The 21,098-nt window shown below is 38.6% G+C and overlaps 1 protein-coding gene across 1 annotated transcript in view; it reads left to right on the plus strand.

Moving 5' to 3' along the window:
- Positions 1–21,098, plus strand: part of TIPRL (TOR signaling pathway regulator) — a 59,215-nt gene that overhangs the window by 20,526 nt on the left and 17,591 nt on the right. The window contains exon 4 of the mRNA XM_004464189.4: positions 6,551–6,682. Within this exon, the coding sequence (XP_004464246.1) occupies positions 6,551–6,682 (132 nt within the window). The remainder of the gene's footprint in view (positions 1–6,550; positions 6,683–21,098) is intronic.

A 21,098-nucleotide genomic window follows, 5' to 3' on the forward strand; every position in this document is an offset into this window, starting at 1 on the left:
TTCTTCCTTGACCCACTGTTTTTTTCTAAAAGTGTGCTGTTTAACTTCATATTTTTGTGCCTAATCTGGTTCTCTGGCCCTTACTGATTTCCATATTCATTCCATTGTTGTCAGATAAATTGCTTTGTATAATTTCAGTCTTTCTGAGTTCATTGAGAGTTGTTCTGTGGCCTAACATGTTGTCTAGCTTGGAGAATGATCAGTGTGCACTTGAGAAGAAAGTGCATTGTTGTCAGAGAAATTACTTTGTGTAACTTCAGTCTTTCTGAATTCATTGAGAGTTGTTCTGTGGCCTAGTGCATGGTTTGTCTTGGAGAATGATCCATGTGCACTTGAGAAGAAAGTATATCCCACTGTATTTAGGTGTGGTGTTCTGTATATGTCTATTAGGTCCAGATCCTCTAATGTATTATTCTAAGTCTCTGTTTCTTTATTGATTCTCTGTTGAGATGTTCTGTCTAATGGTGATCATGATGTATTAAAGTCTCCACTATAATTGTAGAGGTATGTATTTCTCCACTTGGTTTTTCCAGTGTTTGCCTCATGTATTTTGAGGTGCCTTGGTTAGGTAATAAATGTTTATGATTGTTCTTTCTTCTTGAAAGTTTACCCCTTTTCGTAATATGTAGTGTCTGTCTTTGTCTCTTTTTAAAAGAGTTTTGCATTTAAAGTCTATTTTGTCCAATATTAGTATAGCTGCTCCTGTCTGTTTTTGGTTGTTGTTTGCATATAAAATTGTTTTCCAGCCATTCACTTTCAGCCTCCTTGAATCCCTGGGTCTAAGATGGGTTTCTTGTAGACACTATATAGATGGGTTCATATTTCCTTATCCATTCTGCCAGTCTGTGTCTCTTGCTGGTAAGTTTAATTCATTAACATTCAGTGTTACTACTGTCAAGGAATTATTTACCTTTGCCATATTTTCTTTGGCTTTGTGTATGTCATATGTTGTTATTATTTCTCTTTGTTGTTTTAAAAAAATTTTTTTTTCTTACACCCTCCTCCAACTCTCTCCTGTTTTTTTCCTGTCAACCTGTAACAATTCCTTTTGTATTTCTTGAAGGGCAGGTTTTTTTTTGTTGGCATACTCTCTTAATCTCTACTTATCTTTGAATATTTTGAATTCTCCATCATTTTTGAATGCCAGCTTTACTGGATAGAGAATTCTTGGCTGGAAACTTTTTTTCTTTTAGCAGCTTAACTATGTCATACTACTGCCTTCTTTCCTCCATGGTTTCAGATGAGAAATCAGCACTTAATCTTATTGAGCTCCCCTTGTATGTGATGGTTCTCTTTTCCCTTGCTGCTTTCAGTATTCTTTCTTTGTCTTGAGCTTTGGACAATTTGACAAGTATATATCTTGGGATAGACCTGTTGAGATTTATAATGTTTGGGATATGCTACGGACGTGTACTTCCTGGACATGTACTTCCATCATCATCAGTAGGGTTGGGAAATTTTCAGCTATTATTTCCTTCAACATTCCTGTTGACTTTTCCTTCTCTTCTCCCTTCGGGATGCTTATAATGCATATTTTGAGCGTTTTGTGTTGTCGTTCAGATCCCTAAGTCATTGCTGGTTTTTTTCTACCTTTTTATCTATCTGTTCTATTATGCTTCATTTCAGATGTACTGTCTTCCACATCGCTAATTCTTTCCTCTGCCTGTTCAAATCTGCTGTTCTGTGCTTCCAGTGTATTTTTGATATCTTGGATTGTACCTTTCATCACCATCATATCTGTTATCTTTTTATGTATGTTTACAATTTCTTCAGTATGTTCTCCCAGTGTCTACTTAATATCCCTAATCTCTTCCTTCAGTTCATTAAGTTGGTTCATAATATTTGTTTGGACAGCTCTGATTAGTTGTTCCTTGTTCTGCATCTCCTCCTCGTTTTTAGTTTGTTCATTGGACTGGGCCATGTCTTCCTGTTTCTTAGTATGGTTTATAAATATTGTTGGTGTTTAGACATCTCTTTATCTTGATGTGTTTATTCCATTGATCAGTGTCTCAGTCTAGGGTTTTATTTAGTTGCGGTTTTTGTGTGTATGATAAGTTTTCTCTTTGACACTTTCTTCCTCTTATTCTGTTTCCTTGCTGTTGTCTATGTTCCCTTGAATGGAAAAGATTAGGGACAGAGAATGAGAAAGAGGTAAGAAGAGAAAAAGGATAATAGTAGTATAGTAGTAATAGTATAAACAATGAAATGAAAAACCGAATAGAGAAAAATATCTAGAATGAGTTAAAAGGCTGAAATGATAAGAAGAGAGGAAAAGAGAAAAGACCGTGAGAAAAAAAGTTTAAAAAAGAAAGAAAACAGAATAGAGGAGATAGAAATAAGAACAAGAAAAATTGAACACTCGACAAAGAGAGTTAGAATGTAAGAACAAAAAACAGAAAGCAGAAGATAGGAAAATGAAGGAAGGAAAAGAAATAGTATAGGTAGACAAAATTGGTACACAAAAAACGGGGGGGGGGGGACAAAGTAAATAAGAAATAAGACCGCAGCACCTAATTAAAAAAAAAACAATGGGGGAGCGGGAGAAGGAAGGGGGAAAAAAAGAACAAAAATCAGTCAAGCAATTAAACAAAAACTTAGGAAAAGCATCCTTCCCAGTTAGGCCCCTGAGGAGCTTCTCAGGCTGCCAGTGTTCATCAGTTACCCAGCAGCCTGCCCTCTCTAGGTTTTGAATTGGGTTTTAGTGGGCAAGTTAAATTTTAAAAAAGGAACCATTTTTAAGAAAAATGAGACTCAAGAGAAACTCATGCAAAAATACTGTCCGAAAGTATCAGCTAGGTGTTTGATAATGTGGCGGATCACTACTCTAAGGAGATCACTACTCTAAGGAGAGCCGGGAATTGAGCCAGAAACCTTATATATTCAAATTGGAGACTCCTCCACTGAGCTAAATTTTCACATTGGGTCTCTTAGCTAGGGAGCTATCCAATCACTTTCCCTAAGGCAGGTTTGACTTTGCAGTTGGGGAGATTCCTGCTGATTAGGAACTTGTCTGTCCCTGCCCCCTTTCTATTCCTATTGCTTTCTCTCTCAGGGCAGCAGGATTCAATAAACTGTGTAATCGGATCCCCTTCACTTCTGGTCAGGTTGAGTTCCCTTCTGAAATAAAAATGGAACACTGGTATCCAAACTAACCACAGAGAAATGCCTCTCAACCCTCTTCCAGACCTCCACCTTCTCCCAGGGACCTAAATAGGCCCTTGGAAGGTTATAAAGCACTTTCTACTGCCTGCCTCCTTTAGGAAGTTGAAATTTTGATCTTTTTCAGCATTGGACCTGTCAATTGCCTGAGCTGACTCCACTGTCTCCTGGCCCAAATTCTTCTCTCCCAGGTCAGCTAGGTAAATCAGGCTGCCTAAGCAGATTCACCTTTCCTCTCTTCCTGGGACCACCTCTTGCCAGCTGGTATGCTCTGTAAAGTTCAAAGGGGAGTCCAGGTAACCAAACTCGCATAAAGGAAACACCCCTCTCCACCCTTCACCAGAACCCTCTTAATCCTGGAAAATGCTCGTTCCTGTTTGGTGGCTGGTGTTAGTCAAGGGGATGGCAGAGGCTTTTTGCCTTGGTGGGGCTTAGCTGCCTGCCGTTTCCTGCTACCAGGTTGAAAAACTCATGATTTTCTCTTGGGCTTTTTATCTCTTTATCCTATTCCCTCTGTATTGATGCCCTGAAGCCTCCTGCTCTGTCTGTTCCCAAGACAGCTCACTCAGGCAGGATCTTGCCCCTTCCCAGTAGTTTTTTGCAAGAGAGGTGGTGAGTGCCACTTAAACAGATGCCATCTTGCCTCCCCTCTCGTTGGTAATGCTTTTAAGAAGCTTTTTGTTTGTTTGTTTTTTGCATTTATAGCGCCTTTAAAACTGTCTTCAGAGAGGTTTTGTCTGGATTATTTTGTCAATACTGTCAGCCAAAAGTGTTCAGTATGTTTTAAGTTTAGCTATTTGTTTTTTTTCCCTCCCCAGATCCCTGAGTTAAGAGAGGAGATGTGGTGTTTATGAAAAGAAAGGGCTGAGAAGTATAAAATTTTAAGTAATATTTGTCCTTGCAAATGGGAGAAGATAGTATAGATAAGCTTATATAATAAATATCCCCAGTCCATGTTTTATCTAATTGATTTTTGTCTTTTTGAAACATTTTATAAGAACAAGTAAATGCCAAACCAACAGTTTCATTTTGACTTACTGAAGGTGTATGTGAAGCATTAGCGAAATAGTAATGTACTAATGAAAAAAATTTGTATCCTGATTAATTATTTGAAAGTCAGTTGCAGCCAGAAGGGGAGTCTTCAAATATGTTCATTTGAACTAAATCTAAAAGTAAAGAATTCAGAAATTATGCCCTTTGGCAGTCCTAGAGACACTAATTTATCTTTTTTTTTTTTTTAAAGATTTATTTTATTTATTTATCATCCCCCGCCCCCACCCCTCTTTGTTTGTTCTTGCTGTCTGCTGTTTGTCTTCTTTTTTCGAATCAGGGCCTCCCATGTGGGGAGGGAGGCATACAATCCAGCCACCTCTACTCCCTGCTCACTGTGTCTCTTTGTTACATCATATTGTTGAATCAGCTTACCACGCCAGCGTGTCGCATCAGCTAGCTGTCTTGTGCATCTTCTTCAGGAGGCATTAGGAGCTGAACCAGGACCTCTGATGTGGGAGGGAGGTGCCTAATCACTTGAGCCACCTCTGCTCGCTGCTTTTGTTGTTTCTTATTATGTTTTTCCTCCCCATGTCTCTTGTGTCATCTTGTGGCTCAGCTTGCTGCCTTCTTAAGGAGGCACTGGGAACCTACTCCCTGCTTTGTTGTGTCTCTCATTATGTTTTTCCTTCTTGTGTCAGCTTGCTGCACCTGCCCATCACGCCAGCTCGCTCTCTTCTTTAGGAGGTGCTAGGATCTGAACCAGCAGCTTCCCATGTGGTAGGCAGGAGCCCAGTTGCCTGACACATCTGCTTCCCTGCTCTAGACACATTTTGAAAAAAATGTTGCAGAGAGCTAATGGTGCCATCTGTAGTTGAACGTGGAATAACTATGGACATTTTTTTTTACCTCCTGGGGATCATATACAAACTGTACAAGTTTTTATTCATTAGAGTCCCTCTTCCCCATATCAATTAATACTCCTTTAGACCATTTTCCTCAAAATCTTTGCAATCTCTTGAATATCCTTTTTCATTTTCTTTTAATTCTTATCCAGTTATGTCAAACTATTCTCCATTTTGTAATTCTATCCATGGCTGTTAAGGAAAGCAAAATAATAACTGAGTATCTATGGTTTGATAGTCGTTATTGAATTTGTTTATGATCCAACCCTATCAAAGAAGAGAAAAGCTGAATAATTTGTAGTGAAATTGGATATAATAATAAAGAATGGTGTCACAAATCATAATTTGGTGCTACTATTAGGAGGCACTTGGATTTAGTTAGCTACATATATGACCCACCTTGAGATTGTTAATGCTTTTGTTGGATTTTTTGTGTGTGCATGTGTATCTATGTGCTACAGAGTAATACATTGAAATATTTGCCAGGTTCCTCCAAAGCCCTTTGGAGTGCTAAGAGCCTCAGAGTTTCTCTAAAATTTCTTTTTACCTTATTAAGTAAAGCACTATTTTTTAGTTTTTTTTTAAAGATTTATTTTTATTTATTTCTCTCCCCTTCCCCCCCCCCCCACAGTTGTCTGTTCTCTGTGTCCATTTGCTGTGTGTTCTTCTTTTGTCCGCTTCTGTTGTTGTCAGCGGCATGGGAATCTGTGTCTCTCTTTGTTGCTGCATCAGGTCTCCGTATGTGCGGCACCATTCCTAGGCAGGCTGAACTTTATTTCGCGCTGGGCGGCTCTCCTTAATGGGGTGCACTCCTTGTGCGTGGGGCTCCCCTACTTGGGGGACACCCCTGCGTGGCACGGCACTCCTTGTGTGCATCAGCACTGTGCATGGGCCAGCTCCACACGGGTCAAGGAGGACCGCCCAGGGTTTGAACTGCGGACCTTCCATGTGGTAGGCGGACGCCCTATCCATTGGGCCAAGTCTGCTTCCCTGTTTTTCAATTTTTCAATTTTTTTAAGGAGGTACAAGGGATTGGACCTGAGACCTTGTATATGGGAAGCAGGCACTCTACCACTGAGCTGTGCCCACTACCAAGCACTGTATTTTGTTTGTATTTTTTGGAGAATTAGATTAGACATCTAAAATATCATTTGTAAAAATGGACTTTCACAGTGCAGAATTGCTTTGAACATTCTGTGATAGTTCATCACATTGACTAATTTTCGTTGATTAAATTTCTAGTCAGAACAAAGCACTTGATTTTAATCTGATATATATGAAAGATGATGGCATTTTACTCTATATTTTTGTATAGTTTTCAGCTGTCTGGTATTTCAGAAACAAGGCATGTATCCGATCTTTCTTGTCTACTGATGACACTCAAAGTTAGAACTGTGTGCTCTAGCTATGCAGAAAAGACTGGTAGGAAAAATGACTTCCTGTATCTCTCTTTCTTAAATTATTTTATGTGTTCCTTCTTGTATTTTTTATTTCAGGTTGTACCTACAACAGATCATATAGATACAGAGAAATTGAAAGCCAGAGAACAGATTAAGTTTTTTGAAGAAGTTCTTCTGTTTGAGGATGAACTTCATGATCATGGAGTTTCAAGCCTGAGTGTGAAAATTGTGAGTATTATGAGTTTCTGTTTAAGATTAATTATTATTTTTTTTATTCTTACTATTGGGCAGGAATAAAACCACTTAATTACATTGAGTATAAACATGATGTCATATAAAATTGTACTTGGGTGTAGAGTACACTTTACTGAATATTTATTATAAAATATGTTGTTAATTTGTTAGTTTAGCAGAGGATTTTTTCTTTAAATACACCTGGCCAGTTTGTAGTTTATTTGCTTATTTAACTAGAATGAAGACCATGGCTTAATTTTGACATTTTGAATTAATAAAACATGTTGGAAGGATGTAAAAAAACAGCAACGCAGATATCATTTTAGAATAGGTATACCATTAAACTACCATTTCAGTTTCCTGCTTAGAAGTGGAAAACAGAAAAAACAGCTATAAATTCCTTTCTTTTGTATTCTTTTCTGTCTGTGGAGGGCAAACTATTTTCATTAACAATTTTATTGGCAGCACATGCTTAAAAGGGGTAATAGGCTACTAGCAGTTAATTCATATTTGTTTACTGTTAGGTTGTGTTTGGGTTTCTAACTCTTTCCAGAAGACTCAGTTAAAATGTTACCTCCTCTGTGAAGACTTCTAAGACTCTCCAGAGTTGAATATCCCTTTGCTATACTTCTATCAATGTCTTTTTTTAAGTCCCTTAATTTAATTTATAACACTTATCATGAGGTTTTTCCAAGGCAGGGACTGAAGCATCAAGCATTGTTCTCGGAGCGTAATGATTGTGGGTGTTGTGATCTAAACTGTAGTAAAAAATGAAAACAATAATATAAAAACAGCAATAAATTTGTTTTTAAAGCCAAGTTTTTTTGTAGAGTCTTAGAATTTTGGAATTGTAATGGACTTTTAGAGAATCATTTAGTCCAACCTCCATATTTTCAAAACAAAAAAATTAGTTTATGCAAAGTCATAAAACTGACTTTTGTACCATATAATACATAAAGTCATGAAACTGACTTTTGTACCACATAATAAATAATATCATTTTGCTAGCGTTAAATGTTTTCCTAACAGCTTACTCCTTTGCTCACCTATGATTCACCTATGACTCTTCTCTAATTTATCTGTGGTTGGTTAGATTTGTTCATTCTCCTGCTAATCCAGTCATATACCTTTCTACTTTTCTCCCCACTTTTCTCTTAAATGACTATATTGAATGCTCATCACGAGTTTGAATATTGGATATCCATTTGTATCCATGTGGGTAGGTATATTTGTGATGTATGTTAAGTGGGTAGGTATGTGAGGAGGAGATGCATTTTTGTGGATGAAGGAGCTGGAGAGGGCATAAATGTATTGTGTGTATCAGAATATGATCGTTTTCTTACTACAGTAATGTCATCCTAAAATGTGCTTTCTTCCTCCCAAGTGTAACTTTTATAAGATAATTGACAGGGTTGCATTTTAAGAATGACTGTAAAAATTTCATTAGAATAGTGACCTTTCTGGGTTTGTTGATAGCAATGTAACAGATATTGCTCTAAATAAAATAAATGTCATAGTTTCTGGCCTAGAGGCAATGGAGTATAGGCAAATGCAGTTTACTTCTATAGAAGCAAGCATTAGCCTAGTAAATATGGATATAGGTGAGACAATAGGAATGTGCTGTCTGGGAAGCTAAGGAAGGAAAAGCTCAAGAAGGGCATGAAGGTCAATATCATGCTATAGTGAGATCTTATATGATTAGAACAGGATGGTATCCATTAGACTACAAATTTTGGTTTATTGGTTTTAGCATTTAGGATATTGTTAATGACCTTGGCAAGAGCAGTTTAAGTTGCCTGCTTAGGGAGTAAATGCAAGATGTGAAGGTGAAGACAGAGTAGATGTAGATGAAACTTCCAAAGAGCTCATTGACATAGAAGAAGAAACAGACATGGCTAACAGAGAACAGGAGGTTGACCGATGTGTGTGTTTATATATATTTTTTTAATCTGATTTAATCCTTCTGAAAGTGCTGTATAGTGGATACTTTTGTATTCTTGTTTTACAGATGAGGAAGCAGGCAAAGATATGAATTAACTACCCAAGTACATAAGCAAATCAGTTTGATTCTCTGCCCATGCTCATAATCCTCTAGGATATAGGTCATGGATATAGAGGGATTAATCTTAGGAGAAAGGGAGGTGCTTCTTCCATGGTAACAGGAAGAAAGTGGGGTGGGATGTAGTTAAATCTTTCTCTATTACAGTGATTCCCAAAACTGGGGTTTATCAGAATTACCTTGACAGATTAGAGATTTAGGTATCTTTTAACACTGTAGGGAAAGGAATTTTCTTATTTGACTACACATTGTACACTTGCTGTATGTTTGTTGGTTGGAAAGATGGACAGACCGGTATGGGGATGGAGGGAGTAGGTCTAAAGGGCTTCTTAGAAGAGGTGGTCCCCTTGATTTGAGTTTTGGGTGTGTAAGTTTCCCCAGCCAGACCAGGGAGGGGCCTGGTAGTAGAACAAAGTGACCACTGATACATTTTTTGAGCTGGTGGTATGTGAGAGTTGCTAATCAATTCAGGCTGTCATATTATTGGCTGTTGCCATAGAATGAAGTGTCATAATAATTTCCAAAGTCCTTGTCAGGTATTCTCCGCTTAAGCTCAGTTAAGGAGATCATTTAATTGGCCTTTTTCCTTAGAGATTTTTTCTGACTTAAAATCTACATTTCCCCTAATTGCTTTCAAGTAAAATCTGTACCATTACAGGATATTTTGATTAGCAAATCTTTACAAGGAACTTCTAAAAGCAACAAATATATATTTTTAAGCACTACTTTTTTTTTTTTTAAGGTTTTATTTCTTTATTTCTCTCCCCTCCCCCCCCCCGGTTGTCTGTTCTCTGTGTCTATTTGCTGCGTCTTGTTTCTTTGTCCACTTCTGTTGTTGTCAGTGGTGTGGGAATCTGTGTCTTTTTTTGTTGCGTCATCTTGTTGCATCAGCTCTCCCTGTGTGCGGCACCATTCCTGGGCAGGCAGGCTGAACTTTCTTTCGTGCTGGGTGGCTCTCCTTACGGGGTGCACTCCTTGCGCGTGGGGCTCCCCTATGCGGGGGAGCACCCCTGCATGGCACGGCACTCCTTGTGCGCATCAGCACTGCTCATGGGCCAGCTCCACACCGGTCAAGGAGGCCCGGGGTTTGAACCGCGGACCTCCCATGTGGTAGACAGACGCCCTAACTACTGGGCCAGGTCCGTTTCCCAGCACTACCTTATAATCTTTGCTTATTGCTAAGAGTTTTTAGGGTATGTATGTAAATGAATTTTTTCTTATTTATCACGTGAGTTTTCCCCTTTTTTATATCATTTCACTTTTTAAATGTTCTTGGAATCACTTGGGTAATGGTGGTAGTATTTATTGCTTTTACTTGGTGTTTCAACTTTGACTGGAAAACTTGTAAACGTTTTTCTAAAATTATAGGATTCCCATACATCTCCACATCACCAACACCTTGCATTGGTGTGAAACATTTGTACAAGTAACGATAGCACATTTTAATAATTGTACTGTTAAAGTCAGTGGTTTAACTTAGGGTTCACTGTGTAATGTAGTTCCCTGGGTTTCTGTTATCATATATACATACCTAAAATTCTCCTTTTAATCACATTCATAGAGATATTTCAGTGCTTTTAATTGATTTCACAGTCTTGTGCATCTGTCACCACCATCCATTATCATGCATTCCACCTTTTTACAGATGAAAAAGTTGAGAACTTGGTTGGTTTAGCAACCTGATGTAAGATAGTGCTTCTCAACCTTATCCTTATCACAAACATTGCACCCATTTTTTTTTTTTTTTTTTTTTTTTTTTTAGGAGGTACCAGGGATTGAACCCAGGACCTCGTACATGGGAAACTACTTGAGCAACACTTGTTCCTGCCTCTTTTTTGTTTGTTTTTTTGTTTTTATTTGTTTCTCTCCTCTTCCCCCTCCCACCCCAGTTGTCTGTTCTCTGTGTCTATTTGCTGCATCTTCTTTGTCCGCTTCTGTTGTTGTCAGCGGCACAGGAATCTGTGTTTCTTTTTGTTGTGTCATTTTGTTGTGTCAGTTCTCTGTGTGTGCAGCACCATTCCTGGGCAGGCTGCACTTTCTTTCGCGCTGGGCGGCTCTCCTTACAGGGCGCACTCCTTGCGCGTGGGGCTCTCCTACGCGGGGGACACCCCTGCGTGGTAGGGCACTCCTTGCATGCATCAGCACTGCGCATGGGCCAGCTCCACATGGGTCAAGGAGGCCCGGGGTTTGACACCCATGTGGTAGACGGACGCCCTAACCACTGGGCCAAGTCCTCCACCCCCACCTGCCCCTTTTTAAAATCAAATACTTTAAGCTCCCCCCACTTTTACAACCCTGAAATGAAATTCAAAAATCATATAACACAACTCAGTATAATGTACTAATTAAATGTCCTAATATCCTAATAGGAAATAAAAGGGAAATAAAAGGAACTTGATTTGTAATAAAATACATAATTCAGTATGTAAATTCTTGATACGACTACACTAAAATACATAATGAAGTAGTCAGGTACTTGTTTGCACAGTCAGTCACTGAGACTGTGACAGCTATAAATGTAGACTGATAGAGAGGTGAAGTAGAAATCAGTGACTTATATAACACAAGTGGCACTGCCATTGGTGTTATAATTTTCCAAAATGGTGAACATCACTTAGGAGAGTTCCAAACAAAACAAAGTATAATATTCCCTGGATTTACAAAGTAGCTGCATTTCTAGAAAATTGAGTGAATTTCGTTTTTATATGTAAAATTGAGGTAGGTTTTAAAGTGAGATAATTTTAAATAGGTGTTTCTTTAAAAAACAAAAAAGATTTTAAAAAAAAATTGTTTTATTCCCTCCCTCACCCTGCCCCAAGATGACTCCCTCGTCTGTCTGTTCATTGTCTGCTTGCTGTGTCTGCTCATCTTTGGAGGCACTGGAAACTGAACCCAGGACCTCCCATGTGGAGACGAGTACCCAACTGCCTGAGCCACATCTATTTCCTGTTAATAGGGTTTTCACCTACATGAATGCTAGGCCAGCTATTTGGAAGTTTTGTGAGATGTAGGACTAGACTTTGTGGTATAGGATCGTCATGTATATTACATGTATGTCCAGACATCTCATATCTCTGGTTGGTTCTTACCCACTAAATGTTAGTAAAATGTTAGTATTGGCCACTCATCATTGTGACAGCTACAAATCTCTAGTTGTCCCCTATGAGGCAGTACTGTCACAAAAGAGAACTACTGCCTTAAAATATACAGTTGAATTATGATGGAATTGGTCCTAGAATTCAGATGTCCAAATTCCTCGTCTCCCCACTATGCCATGCAGAAATGACACTTCAACTTTAAAATACTTGCTGCCTATGTTGTGCCCAAGGTGATTGTTAATGAATTTTGAAATTTAAAAAAATGTTGGGAATTAGTCTTTCTCATAAATAGTACTCTGGCAGATAATGATCTGCTTCCCAATCAGTTAAAAAAAATTTTTTTTAAGAGTTATTTATTTCTCCCCTCTCCCCCATTCTCCCCTATTCCTCCCCATTGTCTGCTCTCTGTGTCTGTTCGCTGTATGTTCTTTAGTGTCTGCTTTTATTCTCATTAGGCAACTCCAGCAACTGATCCTGGGACCTTCCAGAGGGGGAGAAAGGTGATGATTACTCTCTTGCACCACCTCAGCTCCCTGTTCTGCTACGTCTTCTTATTTTCTCTCCTCTGTGTCTCTTATTGTGTCATCTTGCTGCGCCAGCTCTCCACTTTGGCTGGCACTCCTGTGCGGGGTGGCCTTCCCGCACTGTGCTGCATTCCCATGCAGAGTGACTTTCCCGCGCGGGGCCGCATTCCTGCATGAGCCAGCACTCGGAGTGGGCCAGCTTACCCTCACCAGGAGACCTGGGCATTAAACCTTTTACCTACTATATGGTAGACGGGAGCTCAGTTGGTTGAGCCACATCTGTTTCCCCTCAATCAATTTATTATGACATACGGTATTATAAATCACGTTTTTCCTCTAGATTTTCTTTTTTCAAAAGTTTTGCTTTTAAGCCTGTTGTTAATAATCCCATTAGAATGCAGTTTGGCATTTCTGAAAATAGTTAATTCAGCACCTCTTGTTTGCTAGAAACTTTTCAAGGCACCAGGGATACAGTGATGAAACAAGCAGATATACCCATCATCATGGTGCCTATAGTTAAGTAGACGGAGATTGACATTAAGCAAGTAAACATGTAAGTGAATATAGTTAGAAATATGTTAATTTTTAGAGGATAAAACAAAAGGAATCTACTATGATATGGAATGATGGGAAAGGCCTCTCTGTGGAAGTGGCATTTATACTGATATCTGTAAGACAAGTAAGAGTTAGCCAGCAGATTATGGAGAAAGAACTCTCCTTACACGGGAATAGATGTACAGGACCTGAGAGAGGAAAGAGTTTGGCTTTTCCAGGCATTTAAGCCACTGTCATTACTGAGTTATCCTGTCATTTCTTTTCTTTTCATTTTTTTAGCTCTGTACTTATATGGAACTACAGGCAATTTCTTGAACATATCTTACTATTTTATACCTACCTTAGTACTTAAAAAAACAAACAACAGCTTTGATATAAATTTACCCATTTAAAGTGCACAATTCAATGGTTTTTAATATATTCACAGATATAGTTAGTATTCACTGTTTACAAATTCCATAGTTATGAATTTTCCTACTTGCTGAAATTTGTTTGAACCCCCATGTAGCAGTTTGATATTATTTATGAATTCCAAAAAAAGGTATTTGATTATGTTTGTAAACTGGTCTGTTCCTCTGAGTGTTATACCTTTTGATTATATTAGATTCAGCTGAGGTGCATTTGATTAAATTATGTTAAGATTAGGGCTTTGATTTATCCAAGTCATTAGGGCAACTCAGTTTGAGTCCCTGCCCCCTTTGTGGGCTATATAAACAGATGTTCAGTCAAGAAGACACAGAGGTAGAGGCGGAAGAAGAAATACACAGAGGAATAGAGAGAGCTCCACAGACACAGAAGAGAAATGAACTTTGATCCTGCAGCCCAGGGAAGAGAGAGCCCAGGAAAAAATGAGCCCTCCAGCCTACAACTGCAATCTGAAGAAGCTGGGACCACAGAACCTTACGAGGAAGAGAAAGGCTGAACCCACAGACATTGCCTTCATCTTGCCTCAACACATGGCAACAGATATTTGGTGAGGAATTACCTTTTATGGTACCTTGAATTGGACTCTTTAGGACCTTGTGACTCTAAGCTTTTACCCCAAAAACCCTTTATAAAAGCCAACAGATTTCTGGTACTTTGCATCAGCACCCCTTTTGGCTAACACACCCCAAAATCCTTTTGCACTCATTTGTGGGCATGTGCAGAACTGTGAAAAATTTGAGTCACTCAATATGCACATTCACAGCTGATGTTGGGCAGTGAAATATTCTACCTTCTTGTTTCAACCCTCAAACCATAAACATGTACTTTTTGCATAATATTTTCACTCAGTAACTTTTTCTGTTTGTTTGTTTTTGTTTTTAGGAGGCACTGGGTATGAGACCCGGGACCTCCCATGTGGGAAACAGGTGCTAACCTCTTGAGCCACATCTCTTCTCAATTTTTTCAAACTTATTATTTTCAAATTCTTTCAAATTTACAGGACAGTTACAAAACTAGTACAAATCCCACACAGAGAACTCTAGTATACTACTACCCCATATACCCAGATCCATCAATTTTAAATTTTGCCAAATTTGCCGTATCATTCTTTCTCCTTCCCTTCCCCCTTTCTCCCCCCTTTCTCCCTTCCTTCCTCTCTCTCTCTCTCATCTCTTATCCATTTTCTGAACACTTGCATGTAGGTTGTGAACATTATGCTCCTTGAACACTTAATACTGATAGGTACACTTCCTATGAACAAGGATATTCACTTAGGTAACCACCTTAAGTGCAGTTATCAAGTTCAAGAAATTTAGCATAGATATAAGCTTGCAGTCTATATTTGAAATTTTCCATATGTTCCAGTGATATCCTTTGCTAGAGCCCATGCAGAATCATGTATTGCCTTTAATTGTCATTGTCTCTCTAGTTGCTTTTCCTTTCTTTCTTTAATTGAACTGTTTCATTTCCCCAAACAGAAACCCTATACCCATTATGCATTTACTCCCATTTTCTCCTGCACGCTACCCATCCCCATGCAATATATACTTTAATTTCTGTCACTGTGAACTTGCATGTTCTCTAATATTTTCTTTGTAGCTACCATGGGACTCTTAAATCTAACATCCTAAATCTATGACAATATCATTTGCTTTAATACCAACTTAACTTCAAAACTATACCTAATGTCTCTAGACTCCTCTGTCCCCCCATATTTATGTAGTTCTTGTCACAAATTATGTGTTTCTACATTATGAGTCAAAAACCACTGATTTCTCATTATATTTTAGGTATTTGCCTTTTAGATCCTGTTGGAAGTAAAAAGTGAGTTACAAATCAAAAATACAATAGTATTGTCATTTATATTTACTCATGTTGTTACCCTCAACAGAGATTTTTATTTCTTTAGGCAACGTCAGTCTATTGTCTATCATCCTTTCTTTTCAACCTGCAGCATTCTCTTTAGCATCTTTTGTGGGGCCAGTCTAGCAGTGATGAATTCCCTCAGCTTTTGCTTGTCTGGGAATGTCTTAATCTCAATGATTAAAGAGCATCCTCCAAATATTACTACTAACCAAGTGTCTTACATTTGGTATACTTTTCCCCCAACTCAGTCTATTATTATTGCTATATCATTTTCACATGAACATATGTAAACAATAAGTGTATAGTAAAAGTTGTGAACTTAAAAAGCAAACACGCATAATGTCATACAGTGGTCCCATACATTAGCCCACCCCACCACCAACACTTTGCATTGTTGTGAGACATTTGTTAAAAATTATGAGAGAATATTGTCAAAATCTTGCTTCTAACTGGAGTCATTATTTTATATTTGGTGTATTTTCCCCCCAACCCACCCTATTATTATTTTCTTTTTTTCTTCTTCTTTATTTTCTTTTAAATGTTACATTAAAAAAATATGAGGTCCTTATATACCCCCAACCCACCCCCCCCAACCATCCCACATCAACAACCTCTTCCATCACTGCGGCACATCCACTGCACCTGGCGAATACATTCTGGAGCACCTCTGCACTGTGTGTACAGTGGTCCACATTGTAGTCCACAATATATTTTTATGACAGAGGTGTAGACTTATAAAACAATCACACCCATGTGCAGAATTCCCATGCAGCACCCTTCTATCAACACACCACACCATGGTAGAACATTTGTTACAGATTTTGAGATAATATCATCAGACTATTACCTGGTCCATAGCATATGTATGGCACATGTTTTCCATACTCCCCCATTATCAACACAGTCCATCTTTGGAACAGATGCATGAATATTACATTATTACTGTTAACCACAGTCCATAGTTCACTCCAGCTCTATTTTTCCCATGCTTCTCCACATTCACAACACCCTGCAATAGTGATGTACATCTGCTCTAGCTCACAAAGGACACTCTTACATCTGTATCATCAACCACAATTCTCATCCACCTCTTGGTTTACTGTGTTAGTCAGTCCCTAGATTGTTCTCCAGGTTTCTTTCAATTGGAATTTACATATCTAGACTACCCTTTCAGCCACATTCCCATTTATATACCAGCTGTTACTCACTATAATGTGTTACCATCAACTCTATACATTTCCACACTTTTACAGTAAAGTTAATAAAACCTCTACATATATTAAACATCTGTAGTCCATTGTAGTCCTTCTTTTATCTCCTTTAAGAATCTACCACCTATCACCAGGTCTTAAAGATGTTTTCCTACCTTTTCTTCCAGAAACTTGGTTCTTGCTTTTATATTTAGGTTTTTGATCCACTTTGAGTTAACTTTTATATAAGGTGTGTGATAGGGGTCCTTTTTCCTTCTTTTGGTTATGGAAATTTAGTTCTCAGCACAGTTGTGGAATGGACTGTTCTGCCCAAGCTAAGTGGATTTAACCAGCTTGTCAAAAATCACTTTATCATAGATGTGAGGATCTGTTTCTGAAACATCAGTTCATTCTTAATGCTGGTACCATGCTGTATTTACCACTGTAGCTAGGTAATATGATTTAAAGTCTAGAAGTGAGAGTCCTCTATTTTGCTTTTTCCTTTTTAAGATGTTTTTGGCTATTCAGGACCTCTTACCCTTCTAAATAAATTTGATAATTCTATTTTCCATTTATTTAGAAAATGCTGGTGGAATTTTAATCGAAATTGCACTGAATCTATATATCAATATGAGTAGAATTGATATCCTAATGATATTTAGTCTTCCAATCAGTAAGCATGGAATGTTCTTCTGATTATTTAGGTCTTTTTAAAATTTCATTTAACAATGAGCTGTAGTTTTCTGAATACAAGTGCTTTCTGCCTTGACCGGTTCAAACTTTAGCTGTTCTTAGAATTATACTTTAGCCCACAAAATTTACTAATCAGTAGCTGAAATTGGTACCTAACCGTCTCTTCTTCCCCCATTTTTGGGAAGTGGAGCTTCCAATTCCAGCTGTGGAATAGCTCCTGAGGCGGCTTGTGCCGCCAGCAGAGGATGTGCACTGGCCTCCATGGTGTGGAGCGCTGTCCTTATGAATCTTCTCTGCAGGATGCTCTTCTAGTCTCCTGAGCTCTCTAACAGGTGCTTTAGATAGCTCTGGGTGGTTACTAATGCACTGTAGCATGAGCGGACTCTAGGAGCTCCTTACTCTGCTGCCATCTTGCTGGTTGTCTCTCCTTCATTTTTGAAAGATAGTTGTGCCAGATAGAGAATTCTTGGTTAGCAATTTTTTGCTTTCAGCACTTAAATGTTATCCCACTGCATTCTTGCCTCCAGGTTTCCAATGAGAAATCATCATTTGATCTTAACTTATTTATTATTTTTTAAATTATTTTTATTTTTAAAGAAGCTCTATATTACATAAATGCCACATAAAAAAAAATAAGGGATTCCCATATGCCCCACTCCCCCCCCTCCCTTTTTTTTTTTTTTTTTTTTGAGGTACTAGGGACAGTACCTCAAAAGGTTCAGGGGATTGAACCTGGGACCTTGTATGTGGGAAGGGAAGCTGGCACTGAACCACTGAGCTACATTGGCCTTCCTGAATTGTTTTTTTCTTTTGCTTTGTTTTTTGTTTTTTTCAGGAGGCATGAGAACTGAACCTGAGACCTCCCACATGGGAGGCAGACGCTCAGCTGCTTGAGCCACATTTGCCCCCCATTTGATCTTATTGACGCTCCCTTGTAGGTGACATGTTACTTCTCTCTTGTAGCTTTCAGAATTCCCTTTATCTTTGGCATTGAAAAGTTTGATTTAAATATGCCTGCCCCCCATGGGTCTATTTAAGTTTCCCGAATGTCTTGGATGCGTATATTCATATCATTCTTTAAATTTGGGAAGATTCAGCCATTATTTCTTTCAGTATTCTCTCTGCCCCTTTCTCTTTTTCTTTTCCTACTAGAACTTTGACAATATGTATATTGGAATGGTTGATGGTGTCCCAAGATTCCTCAGGCTCCCTCTGTCCACTTTTCTTCACTCTTCTTTCTCCTTCTCAGACTGAATTGATTTCAGTTACCCTGTCTTCAAGTTCTCTAATTCTTTCTTCTCAGCTCCTATTGCTGTTCAAGCCTCTAGGGAATTTTTTAAAAAAGAAGTTTTATTAAGATATATTCACATACCATACATTCTATCCAAAGTATTTAATCAGTGGCTTTTGGTGTAATCACAGTATTGTATATTTGTCACCAGAAAAAGTCCTAGATCAATTTCATTACTCCAAAAAGAAATACTCCACACCCATTAGCAGTCACCCCTCAATCCCTCTATCTTTCCCCAGCCCTACATAACCATCTAATTAAATTTCATCTTTATAAATTGATATATTTACATATTTATATATAAATGGAATCATACAATATAATACTTTGTCTCTGGTTTCTTTCACTTAGCATAATTTTTAGTCTGATATTAACATGTTATAACATTAACATACATTTGTTCGGTGTCAAAGAAAAACAGTCATATATGCAATGTTACCCATATTCATATTTCACTATGCTATATAGTCCCATGTTATATTTTTTAGCTTTAGGTCTAGTAATATACATTACCTTAAAGTTTCCCTTTCAACTACTGTCATATCCATATAATAGCACTGCTAGTTACAAACAGTCTGTTGTGCTTTCACCTTTTCTGTTCGTTTCCAAAGATTAATGCACATCCTTTTTACCAGTTCTGTACAAGTTAACCTGAGCTTTCCATTCTCTAACCTCATTCTATTTTCTGGTGACCCATATTCAAGTTTTTAATTCCATGAGATTACACAATATATTTAGTTCATAACCACGCAGTCTACTGTATTTGTTCTTTTGTGTCTGGCTTGCTTCACTCAGCATAATGTCCTCCAGTTCATCCATGTTGTCATATGCTTCATGACTTTAGTTGTTTTTTTTTAAGATTTATTTTTTATTTATTTCTCTCCCCACTCCGCCCCCCCCCCCCCCCCCGCCGTTGTCTGCTCTCTGTGTCCGTTTGCTGTGTGTTCTTCTGTGTCTGCTTGCATTCTTGTCAGCGGCACCAGGAATCTGTGTCTCTTTTTTGTTGGGTCATCTTGCTGTGTCAGCTCTCTGTGTATGCAGCGCCACAACTGGGCAGGCTGTACTTTTATTGCATGGAAGAGCTCTCCTTGAGAGGTGCACTCCTTGCATGTGGGGCTGCCCTAAGTGGGGGACACCCCTGCTTGGCACGACACTCCTTGTGCACATCAGCATCATGTGTGGGCCAGCTCACCACATGGGTCAGGAGACCCTAGGTTTGAACCTTGGGCCTCCCATGTGGTAGGCAGACACTCTATCAATTGAGCTAAATCTGCTTCCCTTCAGTTCTTCTTAAGCTGCACAATATTCCATCATGTCTATACACCACAGTTTATCCATTCATCTGTTGATGGACACCTGGATTATTTCCATCTCTTGGCGTTCGTGAATAACATTGCTATGAACATCAGTGTGCCGATATCTGTTCATGCCACTGCTCTTAGTTCTTCTTGGTATATACCCAGTAGTGGTATTGCTAGGTCATGTGGTAAATCTATATTCAACTTCTTTAGGAACTGCCAAATAGTCCTCCACAGTGGCTATACCATTTTTCATTCCCACCAGCAGAGAAAAAGTGTTCTTAGCTCTCCACATCCTCTCCAATACTTGTAGATCCCTGTCTTTTTAATAATGGCCATTCTAATAGGTGTGAAGTGATATCTTACTGTGTCATTGATTTGCATTTCGCTAATCACTAGTGATGTTCAACATTTTTTCATGTGTTTTTTTGTATTTCTTCTTTGGACAAATTGCCCATGTGGAGTGCCAGCCCACGCAGAAATCCCGCCCTGTGCGGGAGTGCCACTCTTTCTGGGAATGCCACCCAGTATGGGAAAGCCACCTCATGCAGGAGTGCCAGCTGACGTGGAGAGCTGGCACAGCCAGGTGACACAACAAGAGACACAGAGGAGAGAAAATAAGATGACGTAGCAGAACAGGGAGTTGTGGTGGTGCAAGAGAGTAATTGCCTCTCTCCCACTCTGGAAGGCCCCAGGATCAGTTCCCGGAGACGCGTAATCAGAATACAAGCAGCAAATGGACACAGAAGATCACACAGCAAATGGACACAGAAAGCAGCCAATGGGGGGAATGGGGTGGGGGAGGGGGAAATAAATAAAATAAATCTTTTTTTTTCTTTTTTTAAGATATTTAGAATGCATCCCTACACTTTCTCCTAGTAGTTCTATGGTCCTGGCTTCTATATTTAGGTCTTTTATCCATTTTTAGTTGATTTTTGTGTAGGTAGTGAGATAGGGACCCTCTTTGATTCTTCTCGTTATGAATATCCAGTTCTCCCAGCATCATTTGCTGAAGAGACATTTTTGTCCCATTAACATGGCTTTGGTAGGTTTGTTGAAGACCAGTTGGTTGTGAAGTTGAGGGTTTACTTCTGGACTCTTAATTCTTTTTCATGGATTGATGTGCTAGTACTGTGATGTTCTGACCACTGTATCTTTGTAATGTTTCAAGTTAGGGCAGTGAAAGTCCTACATTTTTCTTTTTTAGAATGCTTTTGAGTATTTGAGTATACTTTCCCTTCAAATAAATTTGGTAATTTCATTTTCTATTTTTGTAAAGTAGGCTGTTGGAATTTTGATTGCTATTGCATTTTGAATCTGTAAATCAGTTTGGTTAGAATTGGCATCTTAATGATATTTAGTTTTCTGATCAGTTCATGAATCCAAAATGTCTTTCCATTTGTTTAAGTC

The sequence above is a fragment of the Dasypus novemcinctus genome, chromosome 13 (assembly GCF_030445035.2).
Source record: "Dasypus novemcinctus isolate mDasNov1 chromosome 13, mDasNov1.1.hap2, whole genome shotgun sequence".
Taxonomy (NCBI): Eukaryota; Metazoa; Chordata; class Mammalia; order Cingulata; family Dasypodidae; genus Dasypus; species Dasypus novemcinctus.